General features: G+C 40.8%; 1 protein-coding gene across 3 annotated transcripts in view; it reads right to left on the bottom strand.

Annotated features, from left to right (window-relative positions):
* Positions 1-4,147: 4,147 nt before the first annotated feature.
* The window catches only part of LOC139731184 (uncharacterized), a 170,306-nt gene continuing 152,829 nt past the window's right edge, over positions 4,148-21,624 (bottom strand). Inside the window, exons 12-19 of one of the 3 annotated variants that reach the window (XM_071642066.1) lie at positions 20,465-20,602; positions 15,101-19,879; positions 10,001-10,151; positions 9,402-9,507; positions 8,333-8,645; positions 5,985-6,153; positions 5,612-5,679; positions 4,148-4,843 (exon numbers count right to left, since the gene is read on the bottom strand). In XM_071642066.1, the coding sequence (XP_071498167.1) occupies positions 4,826-4,843; positions 5,612-5,679; positions 5,985-6,153; positions 8,333-8,645; positions 9,402-9,507; positions 10,001-10,151; positions 15,101-19,879; positions 20,465-20,602 (5,742 nt within the window). In that variant the 3' untranslated portion in view covers positions 4,148-4,825. The remainder of the gene's footprint in view (positions 4,844-5,611; positions 5,680-5,984; positions 6,154-8,332; positions 8,646-9,401; positions 9,508-10,000; positions 10,152-15,100; positions 19,880-20,464; positions 20,603-21,624) is intronic. The other 2 variants (XM_071642067.1, XM_071642068.1) reach the window with 2 other exon arrangements.

The raw sequence follows: 21,624 nt of genomic DNA, 5'->3' as shown, positions 1-21,624 counted from the left end.
AGAGGAAATGTGAGGAATATTCAGGGAGGGAATCGAGATTATTTACATGCACCAATGAATATCTCCTATCATATTGTTTCCCCTGGGATGGACACATCCGATCTGTAATAAACCAACAACAAAAAGTTGAAATAAGCTTCACGTACTCCTGAAACTGAAATTTTCCAAACTTAGAACACAGAATAACCTCTAGGTTTGAATTCTTGGTAGTGCAGAACAGTTTCTTTCCTTGTTTTCAATTTCTCGTAGGCAGTTAGTCATTTTCTTTAAAAAAACACCCCTCTGGTACTAACATGAATGCACTCTCTCTCACACACACACATACACACCACCATTTAGTTCCCTCTTTCTCAATCCACGTCTATAAAATAACAGAAAAAAAAAATCCTTCATATCTAAAACCAAGTTGAATGACAATGAAATTTTTTCCTCCTTTCTCGTTTTATAGAAAATTATATTTACAAGTCATATTAGTTTACAATGAATTGTTCACACTTGAAAGCACAGAGTAGAAAACAATTGCGAATAATACAATAACATGTCTTTAAAAGTTTATGCGTGATACGATGATCAGTGTTATAGTTCTGGAAGCAGGCTGCTAGTCAAAAAATATGGGTAACAAAGCAAACACGAAGTCTTCAATTTGTTACACTCGACAGTATCTAAGGACTTTTCATCTGAATTTCCAAGTGTGATACACATTATAATTATACCAAGCACACAAACAGACAGACTACCATGACAAGAAGAAACATTTGTGAGAAATTTGTATGAAAAAGACACATTACAGTACAAATCTAGCTTTTTCAAAAATCTTGTTTTTTTTTTGCATAATATGTGACTAGAGCAATACATATCTTTATGTTGTGCCCACATTTGCCAAATAGAGAATGATAAAACAATGAACTGGGAAGTAATGCTACTTGTTTGCTACGATGATACTCATTTCCCGCCCTGTAAAAGTAAAGTTCTTTTCTGTCATAACACATAGCCTATTCTAAGGAAGAGAGAAAGAGAAAGAAAAATTTCTTTTTTTTTCTTTTTTTTTGTCGCAGAAGAGCTTGGCGTACATCTTGTACGCCATCTGCCCTAACAAATGCACCTAGCGTCTTGTCTTCTACTAAAAATATACGATTGTAACATGGAAGATGTCAAAGCCATTTATTGCTTTCAAACCAGTTTCAAGAACTACTATACAAAAATGAGCAAGCAAGTCCTCACACCTAGGTAATGCTAAGGGGTATGGGGGGGGGGGGGGGAGAGGGGGAGTAATCGTCATCAAGGACTAACTAAATAATCTAGGTAAGCCTGTGTAATCAGTGTCATTCCAACTACAGGGGTAAGCAACTGTCAAGATTATGCATGTGTCCGGTCTTTGATCTACTCAAAATAGAGTGGTTATCACACTTAAAGACCTGGTAGTGTGAGATTACAATGGAGTGGAAAGGCTCAGCCCGGCTTGAATATATATTCAAGAATCCCCGTAACGAAATGTAGACAGTTTTATTACTGATCTCTGTGTAGGAACGGACAGAGCTGAAGAATCCCAAATGGAGTGGACCATGAAAGTGTACCCTTCAATGCGCTAATTTGCTGACTGGTGCTTTTCATGTTTTTTTTTTTTTTTACTGTACCCTTGTGGGCCGTGAATCGAAATGGGCCACCACGAATCCCCATACAGTGCACTCCCGTTATAATGAACACGGTTATAACAAAATTCCGGTTACAACGAAATAAAACTTCAGGCCGCAGCATTATCGCCTCTATGTTTTTTATTGTTTATTTGCTCGCTTATAATGAAATTTTGATATAATGAAAGAAAACTACCGGCCCGAGGACTTCGTTATAACGGGAATCCAATGTACTACCAGGTCTTTAAAGAGGAGGAGGGCGAGGTACGTATATGTTTTGACCCTGGGTAGGTCTGTCTGCATATATATCATATATATATGATCATTCACTAATCTCTTGATTAAATCACGCATTCCACAATACCTTCTAACAGGAAGGAAAAAAATTACAACGTAAATTTGAAGGCTAAGATGAATTTAAGAGCAGAATGCTGTGAACTGAAAACTTAAAAAGCAATAAATGAAATTACCAATGTTTAACAAAATGGAAAGACAAATATACACAGCTGGAATTTAAGTCAGGAAGGCCGGATACTTTCCATGTGACACATACCATTAGAAGAAGACATATTCCAGACTTTCTACCAGTACCACAAGAGTTTCGACTTTTGTACAGGAGAAAAGAAAAATGGATTATGGGAATAAACTCTTGTTTGGTCATTTCACCTCGGTTTGGTCATAATATAGCTGGCTGAATGTTGATGACGGTCGTATCTAAATAAACCCGTACCAGTCATAAAGGAATCATATTTTAGTCATCTCACTTTACACAAGGAAATATCATGAGGAGGAAAAACAGAACAAAGTGATCACATGCACTCCTACTAAAAGACAGTGATTCGGCATGCCATATCACAATTAAGAAAAGACATTCTTCTTCTTTTTTATTCCAATGACTGGCTCGACTCAAAAAGGATTTTTTTCTTCAAATATCACCAGAAATGAAATCATATCACTCAAAATAAATATACCAATAATTCATTTGCATACAGAAGGTTAAACAGTTATAAGAAGACCCAGTGTATGACATAACATATCGAGAAGTTGGTGGGTAAACTGAAGGACTATGTATATCACAAATATTTCTGATTTATATCAACAATTATTCATTGCATTTACTCGTAAATACAATATGCAGCAATTTCATACTTGCTCGATCAAAGCGGTGGACAGGTCGTGGGAAAAGACAAATTACATGTCAACATACTGACTTGAGATTAATCACCACAAACTAATAAAACATTCATTTATCACTCACCATTGAAATCTGAGGTTGACAAAAATAAACTCAGGCGAATGCAGCTAGCTAGCTTAACAAAATATTACATCTAAACACAGTCACTGCCTCTAAGGATATACCCACTCCGTCATCATGAAACGAAAAAAAGAAATAAGGGCGCTAGGGTGAAAAAAAAACTGCGGCAAGACAAAAAAAAAGGGTAAAGACATTAGGATGAGGTATTCAAATGCTTCAACATTTACACTGGCTTGTCAGGAGGTTGCTGCACCTAGATACAACTTGAGAAAGCAAAGCACACGCTATACTCTATCTCCTACTGTCCGTACGCCGAGGAAGTAAGGCGTGTAAACCCTATGAGACAAATGAGAGCTATGGACGAATTTCTGAGGTCACAAATCCCTAGACATGAGTTGGTGGTTTTATAGTAAAGGGCTAACTAGGGTTAACATATCAACAAAATAGATTGAGAGAGTAAACTTGCAGGTATGTACACATATTTATTTCACAACTAAGGAGAGGGATGTTGGAGTTTCAATTTTGAAAAAAAAAAAATATGCACACTACATCTCAGGGAATCTTCATAATCTTCCAATTTGGCTTCGACCAAGCAACCTGATACAGACAATTTTTTAGTTTTGAAAAAATATGCGAACTACATCTCAAGGAATCTTCAAAATCTTCCATTTTGGCTTCGACCAAGCAGCCTGATACCAAAAATGTATCAATATTGAATCTCACCTCCTTCCAGTGGTATTCTACTAGTAACCTCCCCCTCAATGAAAACAACAGAACGAAAAATTCAGACATCTGAAATCAACTCTTTTTCTCATTGGACGAGGTCACCTTTTGAAAGCGTCATGATGTCACGCACCTACAAAAAAAACGGAGAGAAACCTCCTGAACGTGTGGCAGTTCCACTCATACAAAGAGATCGTTACAAAAAAAAAAACACAGATGGACTACACAAGCACGGAGTCCATAATTACAATATCATTGAGAATGGATGAGCAATAAATATATAACTACAACCTCAATGAATGTTGATAAGGTCATACATACAGACATAAACTGCGGCCCTGACAGAAGGACTGAATACTGGTTGATGAAGGATTATGAAGGGGGAAAAATAATCATCTGAAGTAAAATTGATCAAATCTTCGTCAGAACATATACACAAATATGATGAATAATAGCAGTGTCGACACATGAATGGGGTAAGCATGGAGGAAGGGCAGAACGAAATGCTTCCCGAGGTGGAAACGAAATGCTTCCGGAGGTTGAAATGACATGCCACAAGAACGATATCCCGCGACGCCCGATACAGCGACAATTCCATCTATGGTGTCCATCGATCAATAATCCATGATCTCCCCGTCCAATCGTCACCGCACGCTATGCTCGAGATATCCTTTTCCATCCTCGTCACTCATCCACATACATTTCTTGTGGTCACGGCAGTAAAATAATCCTACCACTGCACAGTTTTTGGTACCCACTGGCCAGTCTGCGCACACGGCGCCACGACGTACGCAGAGAAGGCTATTAGAATCACGTCATGAATTTTTTTTACCGCTTAAATTTAGCTCGTGTTTCAAAGAGGCACAGGTTCCCCAAATATGTTCACAGTTTCTTTCCACACCACTCTATGAATGAATGAATGAATGATTGGCAATCTCTAATTTTCTTCTTTTTTTTTCTCCCCCAGTGGCATGTTGACATTGGGCAGTGTCTCCTTCATTGACTATAGAGGGCAGTCTTCAGCACCAGAGGAAAGATTGGCGATAATAAATACTTCAGAAGGGAAGGAGACACAGACAATGTCCATCCTTAGTCCACCACACAGAAGGGGGATGGGATGGGGGTGGCCATTCATCCCATGAATGACCACATGAAGTGTAACTGTCCGGAATCGTAGTACAATCCGACTCCAGCCCACACAGGGTCCTTACTCGGGTCACTTCTTGTCAGATTTCTGCAAATGAAAATAAACATAAGTAAATTAGGAGGAGAAACAGGGGAACAGTAATGCTTGGTCATAATTTTGGACCCATCTATACTTGAATGTACAAAGAACACTTCTTAAGAGATGTAAAATAAAAAGTGGGCATCTTGTTCAAAGCTAGAAGGTTTTGCAGGAGATTTTCACATCATTTAACCACCAGATTTTGGGGATTTGTACAAGTATGTGCATAATTTATTCTGTCACCATTGAGGAAACACCTAAGATTTTCACAGTTGTTTGGATTTTATCCAAGTTTTTGACATGGTAGCTGGATTGCTATAAATTACAATGTCACCCTTGTCTGCAATTGATATGTTGAACTCTACTCCATATCACTTACAAACAATTAAACATGCAAATGTTCTAATTACCATTTGCAATAATCTGAAGGCTGAGGTCAATATCAAGGTCAATATCATGGTCAAGATCTTGAATATAGCTAACTATTTGTTCTCTCGAATAAAGCAAGAAATTCTGATCTTTGACCTCCATCCTATCTTTGATATAACTAATATTAAAGCTTATCTTATTTGGAGTAATAAACAGAATCATTCAAATTACATTGTAAAACTCCAATATAGAATAAACTGCCTTAAAGAGTCATCCTTAATTACAGAAACATAAGCCATGGCAGCATTTGGGAATAAAGTACCTGTATGTGAACAAAAATCCTTATATTGTACGAAGGGCATGTGTAGAGGCAAGAATGGTAGATTGAAACTTTCGTGTGAGACTCACCTTTGATTTGTAGAATCTCGTCGTGAGATCTGAAAGACTTCTTCTGCTCTTTGGTCTCGTTGAACCATCTGAGATTGACGGAATAGAGGAGAGGAAATGGATTAGAACAAAAAAGTATCTGTCAGTGCCCCCCACCCCATTTCAAACTTCATGTATCACTTTATAGTGATTGATTGATATTCTGGTAATAGTCTAGCACCATAGTTGCATCAAAATATCACACATATGTATTTATTGTCTGCACGCATATACCAGAATGAAATAAACTGAATGAATGAATAGATAGCTGAATGAATTGACAGATGGACGGACAGACAGACAGACAGACACAGACGAATAGCCAGAGGAAGGGATCTAACATAACTGTACATACCAGACTCTGTCTGAATACTAGCCAAGGAGCCACGGTGAGCAATGTCACCAGCTCCCGGCTGCTCCGCCCCAGATTTCAGGCTAGCACTCGCCTCCTCCTTGGCCCGTCTGAGGTTCTCTATCTCCTCCTGAGCAAACTCAAGCTCCAGTTCTCGCAACTTCAAGTTCACCTGGAAAAGTGTTTTAAAAGCAAAATCAATGCAAGCGATCAAGGTTAAAAGTGATAAATTTTGATATTACATCGTAGCATAACAAAAACATCACTTTTAAATCAAAGTCCCTTTCTACAGTAGGTAGAACTTCAGTCAGTTTTTGATGGTATTTGATGATACAGAAAGTTAAATGCAAAAGAAGGGCCCCAGTTACCCAAATGTTGTTTCCTCTTTTTTTCCCTTTTCTATGAAACTGCACCTCCTAACTCCCTCTTATTTCAATCACCTTTTGAATAGGTTACAATGGTCCAATTTTAACAAGTTTAACATGTATGATATCATGTTAAACCTTAGAGGTTACCCTTTTACACTATGTAGAAAAGTGGAAATTCATTTTGGCCTAATGTTTGTGAGGTTTGAGCTGGGTGGTCACATATGACGAGCTCTACCACAAACACACAGCATGCCATACTTCAACTGAACTATACACTACTTCACATAAATTCAACTCAGATTCAGAGTATAAGTCACAGGACTACATGTAGGTCATAAAAAAGCGATGGTATAGTTTTGGTTGAGATGAGGCTTCATATTTTTTTTACTTTTGTGTTAAATAACGATAAACCACTTTTGAAATATGAAAGAGCATACAACAGGCTTTCAAGCGGGATAATGTAAATAAGTAGGAATAAAGTAGGAACAAAATCTCTAAAAAAGTAGGAAAAAGTAGGACATGAGAGGGAAAAAGTAGGGCATTAAAGAAAAAAAAGTAGGAATAAATCAGGACACGTGCAGGCTTTTTGGAGTAGTTTTTGTTGATACTCACCAGAACTCTTGATCAGTGGCGTATCTAGGGAAAACGGCGCCCGGGGCAAGCGTGAAAATTGCGCCCCTAAATTCTGAAAAAGTGTTCAACCCCAACCCCATCCCGGTAGGGACTTTAAAAAATGTCCACATGATATGCTTTTTCAAGCACCTAAAAGGGGTCTTTTTGAGGGTGATTTCAATGAAATAAATTTTGATGAATTTTGGCGAGCGAGCGCAGCGAGCGAGCCGAAAATTTTCGTATTTCAGCTGACAAAACATGGGATTCTTGTCATTTTTTGCTTATCAAATCTTACAATTCCAATCAAGATATAGTGACGGCCTTATAGATAACGATTTATACCAACAAACTAAGGACTTGAAAAAAAATACTCTCAATTAGTATGCGTGAGCGAGCGGAAATTTGTATATTTCTGCGTCATCATCACGTTTTGTTCTTATCTTTTTTTGATAAATTTTGGCGAGCGAGCGCAGCGAGCAAGCCGAAAATGTTTGTATTTCAGCTTACAAAACATGGAATTCGGAATTCTTGTGTGAACACAATAAACATTGTTATTTGTCCGCGTCATCATGTTTTGTTTTTATCTTGTTTGATTTGGTTTTCTGCCCCCCCCCCTCCCCCCCCCCCCACCCCGTCCGGGCGAGGTTTTTTTTTTCCTTCTTCTTCCTCTTCTTTTTTTCTTTCGTTTTCTTCTTCTTCTTCTTCTTCTTTTCGTTTTTTTAGTTTTTTGCGCCCCTAAGGAGTGGCGCCCGGGGCACGTGCCCCCCCTTGCCCCCCCCCCCCCCCCCCCCCCCAAGATACGCCACTGCTACAAGTAAATCTCTTTGGAGAGCCTGGTAATTTTGAGCAATGATGAGAGCTGGATGAGCACTGCTCCAAGTCCTAGGCTGCAATATCAGTGGGATCAATCACATCTGCACAGGAGCAAAAGCTGAGGCTGGCAGCAGTCTTGTGGTTGATTGGTTTGTGTTATCCCTCTTTCATGCTGAAGAGGCTCTCCCCACCAGTAATAATCTGCAACTAGAGTTTACTCATCATTTCTGAATATCAACTATTCAAGTAGCCTTGCACATATTTTTTTTTTTTGTTGCGGGGTTTTTCACCAAAAAAGTAGGAAAAAGTAGGAAAAAGTAGGAAAAAGTAGGATTTTGAGCAAAAAAGTAGGAAAAGTAGGGACAGCAGTAAAAAAGTAGGAAAAAGTAGGAAAAGTAGGGCCACTTGAAAGCCTGATACAATTCTAAGAAGAATTCAAAGTTTATTTGATGAAAACTGTTTTTGAAATGGCCAAGATATCTAAAAACAAAGCGGTCCTAAAACAAGGTGGGTCCTTTGATACCAGCCTGATGAGAGACTTGCTTCATCCTGACCTACCTGCATCAATTTCACCTCCTCACTCGACTCCTCCTCCTCCTCGTCTGACTCGTCTCCCTCACCACCGCTACCACCACCACCTGCCTCCGTGTCTCCTCCCTGCACCATGCCCTCCAGCCGGGCCAGCTCCTGCCCCAGGGAGTCCACTCGCTGCCGGTTCTCCACTTGTGCCCGCTGGAGCCGCTCGTAGGCCTCCCGCTGGGAGCGCTGCATGGCCCGCAGGGCCTTGTTCAGCGTCGAGTTCTCCTTGCACTGCTCCGAGAACTTGTGGGAGAGGATCAGCCAGTCCTTGTTCATCTGGTCTACCACCTCCCTGCCAAGGTAACAAAATTGGAGGAGAAAGACAAACAGCAAAGTTAACAAAAATATGAACTTGAGAGAGATGTCAGAGTCAACGGGGATGACGGTACCCTCATGTATGACTGAAAGATCAATTTTTGATTCGGATTTGTCAAGGCAGTCCTAAAGGCTCCTCCCATCCCCATCGAAACAAAAACAAAACACAAAACACAAAACAAAGCTTACAAAGCTTGATATATACCACCCTCTTTTTTACCATATAAGTGCATATCCTTTCAGTTAATATGATTTGAATAATTGGTAGTTGAAATATTATTCATGTTTAATACAACTAACAGCTCACTGCCATGAATATAGAGAGAATGCATCTACGGTTGTAACTTACACTAAAACCCTCCAAAAATTGGTATTTTATGCTGCTTCATTTTCAGTTTTGTTTTTGTTTTGTTTTTTATTGGGAGGAGGGTAATTTCTATCTTACACTATAAAAAGTAGATGTTATCTGCACTTTGCCCTCTGGTTTCCCACAAAGATCCCATGAAATCAGTACTAGCTCACAATTTGGTTCAAATGATTTTATGTGAAGTGCGGCTATGGCTAATCAACTAGCCTTTGGCTAAAAAAAAACACACAAACACACAAACACACAAACAAACAAACAAACAAACAAACAAACAAACGAAAACATTACCAATGGGCATCATAGCTTAAAATGTTTTTTTAAACATTCCCCTGTGAGGTACTCCACACCTCTCTGTATCCCCCTTACCTGTGCCTCTTCATGATGGACTCGACCTCCTTGGGAGACGATTCCCCTGACAACCGTCTCTCCTTCTCCAGCTCAGCCTCGTACGCTCTCTTCACGGCCGATATTGCTACAGGAGAAAACAACACAGACTACATGTAGGTCTTTAAAGGGATGGTATAGTTTTGGTTGAGATGGGGCTTCATATTTTTTTTTTTTACTTTTGTGTAAAATAACGATAAATCACTTTTGAAATATGAAAGAGCATACAATTCTAGGAAGAATTCAAAGTTTATTTAATGAAGATTGTTGGTATGGAATATGTGAGTTCCTTTGCTCAGTTTACACCCCAAAGCAAAATCTTCAAGCTGATTGTAATAGAGATACAATTGACTTGTTGAAAGTTGTGTTAAAATAGTGTGAAATTTTCTGTTTCCTTTAGTGAGTAAATCCTTTGTCAGCACACCACATCCACTCTGAGCACACCAAGAAGGACTGCTCAACAGGGGCAGAGGTTACTGCACTGCTTCATTGGTTGTATCTGAAGAGGGGATAAGAACACCAGCATACACTGGATACCGGGCCTATGGGGAAGGGATGGAGGGAGAGTAGGGAGAACTTACCGGTGGTGACAGCCTTGTCCTCATCCTCCTTCTCCTTTTTATGCACCTCCTCTCTCTTCTCCAGCTCATGCTGGTGGCTGCGCTGCATGTCATCCAGGGCCTTCCTGTGGCTCCGCTGCTGGGCCTGGAGCATCTCATCGCCCTGCTGCTGCTGCGGGGGTGGGACGAGAAGGGATAAGAAGAGTTAGGCACCTCACCTCACATACTATACCACCCTCTTATCCACCCTAATGGAATGCTCGACGTCGAAAAGTTTCATCTACCACTACAACTACAACCTCTTTTGTGCCTGTGTGGGTGCATATATCAACCCTGACATGATTGAATATCCACTGAATGACTGGTTGAGATCAACTCTTCCATCCTACATACAAGTTTAGTTCAACAATAACAACAACAAATGTAATTGGTGTGTATGTGTGTGTGTGTTTCTGTGTGTGTGTTCCTGAGGAGATGAAGTATTTATAGTGTGAGTGGCCTGATTCCACACAAAGACTATATAATGCTGAAACATTTCTTGCCACATAAGAGCTTTGAATTCAGTCCAATTAAGTTCTACTGCATGAACTCCAGTAAACCTATACCATTGCATTCACATGTGGGCAATGGCAGTCATCAAATATGTACAGTGACAAATACTTTTGTCATGATCTCTTATGAGAAAAACCTATGCCTTAAATTTGGAGCCAGAGTAGCAATGGCTGTCCACTGGTTATGCCCTATTACTTCTAAAATTGGAAGATTTCAAGAATGCATTTCATGCACATGCCATTTGTTCTGTGCACAAGTGATGCAAATAATCACATATCTACGTAATCAAGGAGGTACTATACAATATGTACATCCTTGATTTTACCAATTAATCATACTTATGATGAAAACTATTGTTTTTTTATTGTAGAATACATGTAGATGCAATGACATGAAAGCCACAACAATTTTTTTTTGTACGCCAGATAAAATATATCGCAGTGTTAAGCAAGTTTATTTTGGTAAACAGTATTTCTAAGCTTCATGATATGAGATGTTCCTATAAATTTTGCAAAGCTTGAGAGATAATTTGAGTATCTTCTGTAAATCTACCTACATACATCATACAATGGCTATGGCACTATGAGAAGAAAATGTGCATTTCTAGGGAAAGACAAAATCCTAACCTACAACAGCAAGTAGCTGAAGCACTGACAGTATACCATGGCTACAATATCATGCTAGACTACGCTTAACCCTATTTTAACTGGGCTATTTGAGACCAAGTTTCTATTGGGGGGGGGGGGGGGGGGGTCAATTTGACCCCCTTCAGATCTCGGCCGCCGATCGCGCGATCGCTGCAAAATTTTGCCTGAACATAGAGCCAAATGTCAACTACAAGATTACATAGTCATACAAAAGAAAAATTTTGATTTTCTATTTTTAGTAAATTAATTATGCAAATTTACGCATGAAATCATATTTTCACCTATAACTCCATTAAAAAGACTGAATGATTGCTAAATTTTTGTGTAAGAGTTCCTCTAGACAAATTGAACAATTTTCTTGTAAAAAAATAGCACAATCAAAATTAGTTTCTTTTGTTTTTTATTGTTTTGTTAATTTCTAATGTATTTCATTGTTTTTTTGACCTTTTGTTTTCTATTGTTTTTTGGCCAAAATTTGTTGCAGGCACTTTTTCAAACTTATCTACATAAAATTGATTAATTTCAATGGATAAAAGTTGAAAAAATCTAATTTCTATAAATTTAACCAAAAAACACAATTTGCATTGGATTTGCACACGATATCATGAATTTGAGCTGTTTTCGGGTTGACATGCATACGCAAAACATTATGTAACTTCAGAATGGTGTACTCGGACATCGTAACCGGACATCGCAAATTTGGTCTCAAAATATGCGGGAGACTTCAAAGAAAAAAGTAATGAAACGACGAGGCAAAATCTTTGCCTGTTGCGGAATCGCGGTGCGAAATGTCGAGGGGGGTCAAATTGAGCCCCCCCAGTTAAAATAGGGTTAAAAGAAGATTTATTTTTCCTAATGTCTAAATATATATTTCCATAAATTATAAAATGAATAATGTCATATCTTTTTCTATGACATAAGTGTCATTCAAAAGCATACCTCTGCCTTTCTCTTCTTTTTGTTTTTGTTTTGTTGTTGCTCCCTTTCGGCAGGTTTACCAAATCCTTACAATATTTTCAAAGACATTTTAAGAAAAAGTATCTCTTTTTTTTAATGTTCATCTACATACATTTTGTTTAAAGATAATTAAAAAAATACATATTCTTTTTGAGTATCAGAGTCCCTATCAATAAAATATTTTTGATGGTCTACATTCACTTTTTTTTTAAAGGCCACAAAAATATGTAATAAACAACAAATCTATTATCCATACTGCATGCAATATATAGCCAGGAAAAGCAGTCAATTTCAAACACTCATTGATTGTGACTATGAAATTTGACTGGAAAGATATTGAAATCAAACATTATATGTTTGTACTCTTTCTAAATGTTTTTCTCCAAAGCCATGCCCCTATATTACTATTTAATATTAATCAAGTTGCCTAGATGTGCCTTTATGGTTTAAAAAAAAAAAATCACGCGGGTTGGGAATTCGGAAGACATTCTGAATTTTAGTTAATTAAATATCCTATCCTTCTCACCAACAGAAAAAAACATTGTTAGTAAAAATTACATGCTAATTTTGGTTGGTGAATGTAACATGTGTGCACTTGTCAATCTAGAAAAAAAAACAGAAGTCCCATGACTGCCATTGCAATGATATATCAGACATTTTTTTTTTTTCAATATTGCATTATCTCAGCTACACTTACACCACTGCAAGTACTACATTCATCACTACACCAGAATATGCCCAAGAATCTATTCTTTATTTCTTGTTGTGTGTGTTTCTTTCGATACATAATAGCTACCTGGATTCTAAACTAGCAAACTAGTACGAACTAAGTAGAATACGTATCAAAGACGAGTCTCTGACAAAGCCACAAGATGTTTAATTTGAGAATTATAGATGTATGGGCACCATCTGTGTTGGTAATATTTCTATATCATCTGATATGATATCAGTCTACACTTAAGTCTATACTAGCACGCTATTCTAATATGTGCTTCAACACTCATGGATGCACTCCGCCATGGACATAAAACTTCTCTTTCCTTTAATGTAATGGCTGGCGAACTTCCAGTTTCAAAATGGTGACATAGCGGCAGCCAGATAAAATCTCTGACATGCCCTGTTCCCTGACGGTGAATGACAACACTGTTCTCCAATGGCTCAGGAAAGATTGTGAATTTTACATTCATCTGATGTGCTAAATATATCAATTCTGCATGAAATGAAAAGCAATTAACGGTAAGCTTATTATGCATTTTTGTGCAATATTCATAATGATGACGCTCTTTAGTAGTTTACTATATTTGTAAAGAATTTCACTGGTCAATCTCTAGGTTTTTCCATATGCACATGATTACCCTACAGAATAAAGGCACATTTCAGACGAATATTGGAAAAGTTAAGTTTATCTTGCTAGTTGTGGTATATCATTAACTTATTTTCCCACCAAATTATATTATTTGACATCCCGTACCATTGTTTCTTTTTTCTAACCAAAAAATGAAAGTGCTAAAAAGTGGAGTTTCTTGATTGTATCGACTAAATAGAATTGTTCTCTGTCACTCAGAGAGCAAGACTTAATTTGTAAGCTACAGAATAATCAATGTCAAATTATATTTTTCCCTCCTAAAACACTTGTAAAAATCACATTTCTCTTGCATGTCTTTGTAGATGAAATCGTCTCAAGGTCCAAAATGTTCCATATTCTTTCATGTTTTGATAAGTCCACACAATGCACTGGTTAGATATTAATCTGGAACTTGCAAGCAAAGTCATGCTTTTGAAATGAAGCTGTTAATAGATCACATTCAGAAAAGAACAATATCAAAATGCAGGAAGTGTAATCATTAGCTATCATGATGAGGCTTTATACGTCTTTATACATTCTCATCGTTCCTTTTATTTTCTGAAAGAAGAAGACTGGCAACTGAAAATCATAAATAAAACTCAAAACACAACTAAATGTTAACCAAAAAACAAAATGAAACATAACATAAAAACAAAAATACCTGATCAAGTGGCATCTAAGTTTCCTCATGTTATCAATTAATTTCCGACTCGAAAGGGAGCAAATCAGTTTTATTTCCACTATGCTACATTACTTGTTCAAATCTGTATGCGTAGCAAACTTCGATATGTGCCTGGTAAAAAGTAAAAAATTATGAATATATTGGAGGAAAAAGCACATTATATTTTGAGATGTGATGGCGCAAAAAAAAAAGAATATACATGTATTTTCTGTGCTCATGAGAATGTTCCATGTGAATACGAAAAAAAATGACAATAAATAGTACTTACCTATGGAGCAATCGGGCACAGATTCAAATGACATTTCATGAAAAATGTGACAAGGACAGAACTGAAGTGAGTGAAAGCAAGCTGTGTTAGAAAGCATTGATACCATGATTTAAATTTTTAGAGAACACAAATATCTGGAACGGATGGGACGATGCATGCCACACATTGGGACAAACCAAAACTTCAAACAAAACGGGGAGGAAGAGAAACAAAATTGGGGTGGGATGGAAACAACACAACCACTCTCCGACCTTCAAAATGGGCAAAGAACGTGGTGGGGTTCGACAAGGCGACGTAGGTTGGACTGTACACAACAAAGACAGACACATTCTGTTCTATGAGTGGTGGCTTCCCCAGCCTGAACAATCCGCATGCAAATGCCAAGCGAAACAAGCAAGGTTCTCTGACACGGTGCATATTACCGATTAAAAGCTGACATCTGGTGCATGTATTATGGTATTGATGAGCTTGTATAAGTAGCACAAGTTGGCGTGAGTCACACGTTACTTGGGACTCCAGTGGCTGCACTGACCCGTGCCACATGACACCTTTTGTCTTGCGTGCCTTTCTTTAGATCTAGAGAGGATTGGATGATTAGAGGCATGCAGGAAGCGATGCAGGCAAAGAAGGCGTGTCTTCAATCTTGAGTGGGCAAGGCTCGGGCTCTTACCTTGGCCTCCTTCACCAATCGCTTGGTCTGTGCCTCGTGGTGTCGCTCCATCTCGGCGATGCTGGTCTTGTATTTCTGGTGGGCTTTGACCAGCTCCCGCTGCCCCCTGTCCTCCGCCTCCCCCAACAGCCGCTCGTAGTGGGCATGCAGCTGCTCGAGCTCCTGCTGGTAGCACGTGGTGATCGTGTGGATGCCCTCGGCAATGTGACCCAGTTTCATCTCATGGTAGCGAACCAACTCCAAGATGTCTGATTTCATGCTGTTCAACTCTTGCTGAGCCTCCCGGATCTCTCTGTGCCCCCTCCTGAGGTGGGTCTCCAGACCCTTATGACCAAGAGTTTCATCAGACCTACCCATCCTCTCTATGTCTTCTTCAAGGCCCTTCACTGCAGCATTGGCTGTCAACAGTCGCTGCCTCAGCTGGATCAGTTCCTGCTCATGGACCTTCCGCTCCCCCTTCAGAATTGCCTCATAACGCTCTCGCACCATGGCTATGTTGCGGGAGTGCTCTGCTGAGATTCTCTCTAGAGTGGAAGCCCTTTGACGAACAGCACCCGCCCAATTCCCCCCAACCCCTTCACCACCTTCCCTGCTTTCTTGACAAACATTTGTCGTGGACTCTGAAGGATCCGAAACACCAATGGGATCCTCAAGATCAAAAAAGTCGCGAGGCAGCAATCCACTGATGCTATTATTGTTCTGGTTGCTGTTCCCTTCAGCCAGCAGACTAAGCTCACTCCGAAAATGAACAACCAAACCAGACAGAACAGCCTTCATCAGGACAAGAATGGCTACCTCCTTCTCCAGGACTCCTTCGTGGTCTTCTTCTAAGCCCTTGGTTGTGCCATTCTTCTGGTTTTCTTTGGTGTGTGCTGTCTTCTTCCTCTTCTTACACTCTTCTATCTTGTCATCACCTTCATCCTCACTCTCCTGGAGGTAGTCCCAGTACTTCTGTCTGATGAGGCCACTAGTGGCTTCCAGCTGTCTAGCGATGGCATCCCTGATCAAATTAAACCTGTGCGTGCCAACATCCTTGAGATAAACAAGAATCCGCTTACACTTCTGCTCTTCCACATCAATCTTTTTGACAAAGTCTTCAATGGTCTCATTTACACACTGCAGTGCCTCTGCAAGGACCAGCTCACTACTCACACACTCCATGGCAACTCGCAGGGCTTCTTCGTAAGCAATACCCTCAGCAAATGGTGCCAGGTCCGCCTCAAGGCCAAGACCAGAGTCATTCTTGCCACCAGACCTCTGAGACTGTGTTCTACCTGGCTGCTTTGTCTTTGCCGCAGACTTCTTACTTTCTGACTGAGACTCCTCCTTCTTGGCAGCTGTTTCTTCAGCAAGGTCTTTGGCAAGATCATCGCAAGCTTCTTCCAACTGCTTCTCCAGTGCATGGGAGTACTCCCAGTTGTTGGTGAAGAATGTCGTGCACGCAGAGTACACGGCACTGATTTCGTGAGAACCTATGACATTGCCATGCTCCGCTGGCTCTTTCATAGAGAGGAATTCACTCTCTGCCTCCTTGGTGATGGAACCAGAAAGACCACCAGCAAAACCTGACACATCTCCACCGTCCCCTACAGACCTTACAACTTCTGATTGCCGCTCTTCAGCTTCCAACAGTCTATGACAGGACAACAATTTAGCAACATCCTCCTCAGCACAACCTTGCCCAGACATGTCCTCAAGAAATGAATTCAAGTACTCAACTTCCAGGAGACAATGACCATACCGAATTCTCTGCAGTTTCTCATCCCCAACAAAACTGGAATCATATGATTTAGTAGGAAATTTCATGAAGGAACCGAAACGAAGATCAGACACCTTGCCAGACCTCGGCGAGATGTCTGGTGAGATTGTTGGGCTTGTTGGAAAGAACAATGGACTGGTAGGACAACTAATGGGAGACTTGGGACATTCCCCATCAGAAAAGTGTGCAACATCTCCCGACAAACCATGGATGATAGACTCAGAAAACTCTGTGAGGGATTTTCTCTTACGCTTGTCAAGAGACTTCAGCTGTGAGATCAAAATATCAAGAGCCTTATCAAGTGTGTGGCATGCATCCAGGATATGGACAGCAGCGACAGATGATGGGGCAGCAGTGGTGCTTTTGTCAGTGGGATTAGCGGCAGTGTTAGTTGGTCCCTTATGTACCCCAGGGGAGTCAGTACCTCCAAGCCCAATGGTTTGCTGGAATTTGGCTGGTAGTATGCGAACAAGGTGTTGGCGACATTGATTGAGTACACTGTGTGTTTGGCGGGCTGAGGATTCAGAATGGGACTGTACCTTCTCCATCTGTTGTCTGAGAGCTAACACCTCTCGCTGAAGGCCACGAACCTGGTCCTTGAGCTTATTCTCAGCTATGCACTTGGCTTGGTAGGCCTTACGCTTTTCAAGCTCTCTGGTAGTCACATCAACCAGACGGTGGGTCACCTGCTTCAGTTTCTGCTCCATCTCAGCCAGGCGGGACTCCAGAATCTTGATCTTAGAGCTCCCATCTGCACCATCACTGGATGGGCAGTCGGAGCTGTCGGACGTGTCTGAGATATCAGCCTGCTTGGGGGCAGGAGTGGTTACTCCTGCAAGCTGATTAATGGAGGAATGAGATGAGGGTGAAGAAGAGGAATTGACAGACACATCATGATCAACACTGGAGAGATTACTAGATGGACTGGCTTGCTCTATAGCCTCCATGTGCTTTTCAACAGACTCAATCTTTCCCTTTAATGCACTGGCTTTTTGCTGCTGGCGTTGAATGCGGCACTCAGCGCTCCCTAACACCTCCTCCACTTCCTTGAGCTGGCTGTGGATGCCACTGCTTGGTGAAATGCATGTTGTGCCACTCTCTGCCCCTAAATGAACCCTATGAACACTACTGTTACCACCACCACCAAACGAACTCCACCCAGCCTCCGCGGAGGCCAGGTCTCTCACCTTGCGTTCGGCGGAACCCAATTTGCTGGTAAGGTCTTGGATCCGTCGTCCCATCAGCTCCAGCTGCTCCTGTTGGCTCTTCTGCTGCTGCTTGCTCTCCTCAATGCTCTGCATGTGCTTCAGCTCCAGAGCATCATAGTTATCCTGAGAGGTCTTGAGTTCTGCTCTCAGTCTCTTGAGCTCCTTCTCACCCCGCTCAGCTTTCTGTCCCAGCTGCTCCACTTGCTGAGTCATGGCCAGGAGCTTCTCCCCACCCTCCCGCTCCTGCTTGGCAATCTCTTCCTCCCTCTGAGTAGCCCTTGACTGCTGTGTAATCAGCTTCCGCTCAAGCTCCATCCTTTTCTCTTGCTCTTCTGCCAGCAGCTGCTCCTTCTTGAACATGTCATCTGTGTATATCTTTTGCACCTTCTCCACCTGAGCTTTTACAAGGAGATTCTCCTTCTGCACAGCTTCCAATTTGGATGCCTCGGTGGCTGCACTTGCAGCATTCTGAGAGGCCTGCCTCAGTATCTCAAGTTCTGATTTTACTGTTTCTAGCTCTGTTGCTGTTTGCTTGGCAGACTCTTCCAAGTCCAATTTACTTTGTAGCACACATTCTAGGTCTCCTTCCAGAGTGCTTTTCGAATCTTCAGACTGCTTCAGCTGCTTCTTCATTGTGTCAATGTCTACCTGGAGTTTGCTGGACTGCTCCAACAATGACAGCCGGTCCTTGTCAACCCTCTTCACCTCGCTCTGCAGCTTTTCTACCTCTTTATTCTTCCCCTGCAGAAGCTCCATCAAGTTCTTGACATCTTCCTGAGCATGCGGCTCTTCACTCTTTTCTGCTACGCTGCGGAACTGCTCTTCAAGCTCATGTATAGTCCTTTCCAATTTCTGCTTCTCCGACAGTTCTCCACTGAGCTTGTCTTCTGCTTGCTTCCTCTGGGAAGACTCATTGTTCAGCTGCGTATTCAATGTCTCAACCTGGGCCACGGCCTTGTGGAGTTTCTCTTCAAGTTCACCAACAGGACTGGTTGCAGCCTTATCACCCTGGCCTTCCAGGATAAACTGCGCTGACTCCGTGCACAGGTTATCATACTTCTTCTGCAACTCAGACCTCTCTGAGTACTCCTCCTCCAGTTGTTCACTGAGTTGTTCAATCTGCTCATCCTTCTCCGATAGCTCCATCCTGAGGTCAGCCAGCTCCGACTCCAGCTCACTTTCCGTCTCCACGTTTGGGGCACTCTGAGTCGTCTCCTTCTTGGCCTCAAGCTGCTGCTCTGTCTCCTCCAATCTGACCTGGAGCTGCTTGTTGACCTCCTGCAGTTCCTGGAGTCTCTGAGTCTGGGATGAGGAGCCTTCGTCGCCCTTGGCTTCAAGCCTTTGCTTGTACCCTTCCATCTTAGCGATGAGCTTCTTGATGATTTCCTGAGATTCTTCCTGGTTCTTCTCGAGTTGCCTCATGTGCTTCTGTTGGCTACCTGAGTCTGCTTCCCACTTCTTCATTCTCTCCTTCGACTCCTTCTTCTCTGTCTCGAGTACTTCAATCTGCTGGCTCAATCTCTCAATCATTGTCAGAGCTTTGTCCCTCTCGGTCTTCAGAGACGAGCGCGCCTTGCTCACTTCCGTCTCGCTCTCCTGAAGATCCCCGACGAGCTTCTCAAAGCGCGACTGGAGAGTCTCGCATTCTTTGCTGCGTTTCTCCAGGGAAGAGGTAGAATTCTGCAGCTTCTCTTGAAGATCTTCCTTCTCATGTTTGAGCAGCTCACTGGCATTCCTAGCTTGCTTCACTTCCATTTGGAGTGTCTGGTTGTGAAGTTCCACCTGGCTCAGTTTCTTTGCCACTGTTTCAAGCTGCAAAAATATAAATATGTATAAGACAGAAATGATGTGAACAAAGACATCCATTTGCCTGAGCAGGAAATCTCCTAATTTCCCTAAAACATAAATAGTGCTGAATACAAACATTTGTTTAAAACATACAAACACACAACAAACAAAAAAACATCAGAAGCTTTCTGAATAACGAATGTAGTTGCAATAAAACAAATTAATGGAATAATTTCATAACATCTAATCATTGTGCTGAACCATATGAGCAAGGCCTGTTTTCCATTTATATATCAACAACCATCCATAGCTCAAAATAATTCAAAGAACTCCATAAATTTCCAGAAGTGCAAGTTGATGTCATAAGCAAGATTACACATTCTAAAAATAGAAATCAGACATCCAAGGGGGACAAATTCCAAGGAAGAAACAAGATATTGGAAAGGCAACAGTGTACTAATATTCTGGAGTGTTTGTTGATCTTGCATCCTTAGACCCATGCTTCTCTTTGTCACTGTGGGTGGCTTATGCTTCTTTTTGCCACTGTGGGAGGCATAAAAAGGCCACTCTCATCACCTGCAGATGAGACACTGCTTGCTTGTAACATACCTGGGATACCAGAGCCTTCTGTTCGTTCTCGTTGTCAGGCGAGGGTGTCTTCCTGACTCCGCCGAGATTTGTCCTCGATTGGATGTTCTCTGTCTGGATGTTGTCCACCACTGGCTGGTCAGGCTTGAGACTGTCCGCCTGCAGACCAGAAACAAGTTTTCCAGACATCAGAGACAAGATCATTAGGCCATGGCATTAATGCTTTCAATTTGTATATACATGTACGGGGCAGTCCACAACTTGAACTTTGAGCATGTTGCAAGCAGTGGATGTGAGAAATACTGCAAAAATTATATGTGCACGCAATATTTCATGACTAATTCCTTGTTGTGCTGCTTACGTTTGATGTTCTGTCTTATGTCTTTCTTGCAAATTTTCAAAGTAGTTTGATATTTCTCAAGTTTTGCACATGTTTTGCACATGTTTGCTTACAATTTCATCTCAGTATGTTGTCAATTCTTGAGGGTGTTGCATAACATGTTGCTGGCTTTTGAGGATGCTGCACAAGAATTTGAGTATGTTGCAGCAACATACTCAAACCCCTCATGGACCACCCTGATCCAGAGATGAGCCTTTCTGGATCTACTTGCTCCTCTTGAATACATTTCCACACTGGTAATCCAGTTTGCTCTCTATCAGTGGGTGCAATGTTTTGCTAGCCTTTATCTCAAGAATTTGCAGACAATTTTTTAACATATATCCAAACTGGTCTATGGCTGTCATGTCATGTCATGTCATGATACTTACTTGCATACCCTCCAAACTTTTCATTATGTTTCAACTCTTTACATTGTAGCAAGTGGTCCCTGTCATTGATAACATTTGTAAAATATCACCTCGCCAAAGTATGAAATGATGAAAGAAAATATCTTCAAGCAAATTATGGAACAAAGTACTTCCTTTCTGACAGCTACTAATAACTTAATACCCATTGGTAACCACTAAATAAGTTTCATTTAGATCATGGAAGTACAAAAGAAAAAAATGAAGTATCATCACACCCTCTGACACTTTGAAAGGTAATTCCAAATACAAGGACTTCCATGAGGGCTATTACAGCATTATTACCAAGTATATTATATCATAAAAGAACCTTTGAATAAAACATCAAGGTAGCAAAGAATTATTGTCGATTACTATATCATTTACACACCCACATA

The sequence above is a fragment of the Diadema antillarum genome, unplaced genomic scaffold (assembly GCF_040938485.1).
Source record: "Diadema antillarum isolate AM-2024a unplaced genomic scaffold, OU_Dant_1.0 seq00000364_RagTag, whole genome shotgun sequence".
Classification (NCBI taxonomy): Eukaryota; Metazoa; Echinodermata; class Echinoidea; order Diadematoida; family Diadematidae; genus Diadema; species Diadema antillarum.
Note: the sequence above shows the minus strand (reverse complement) of the source record. Positions and strands in the feature narration are given on the sequence as shown.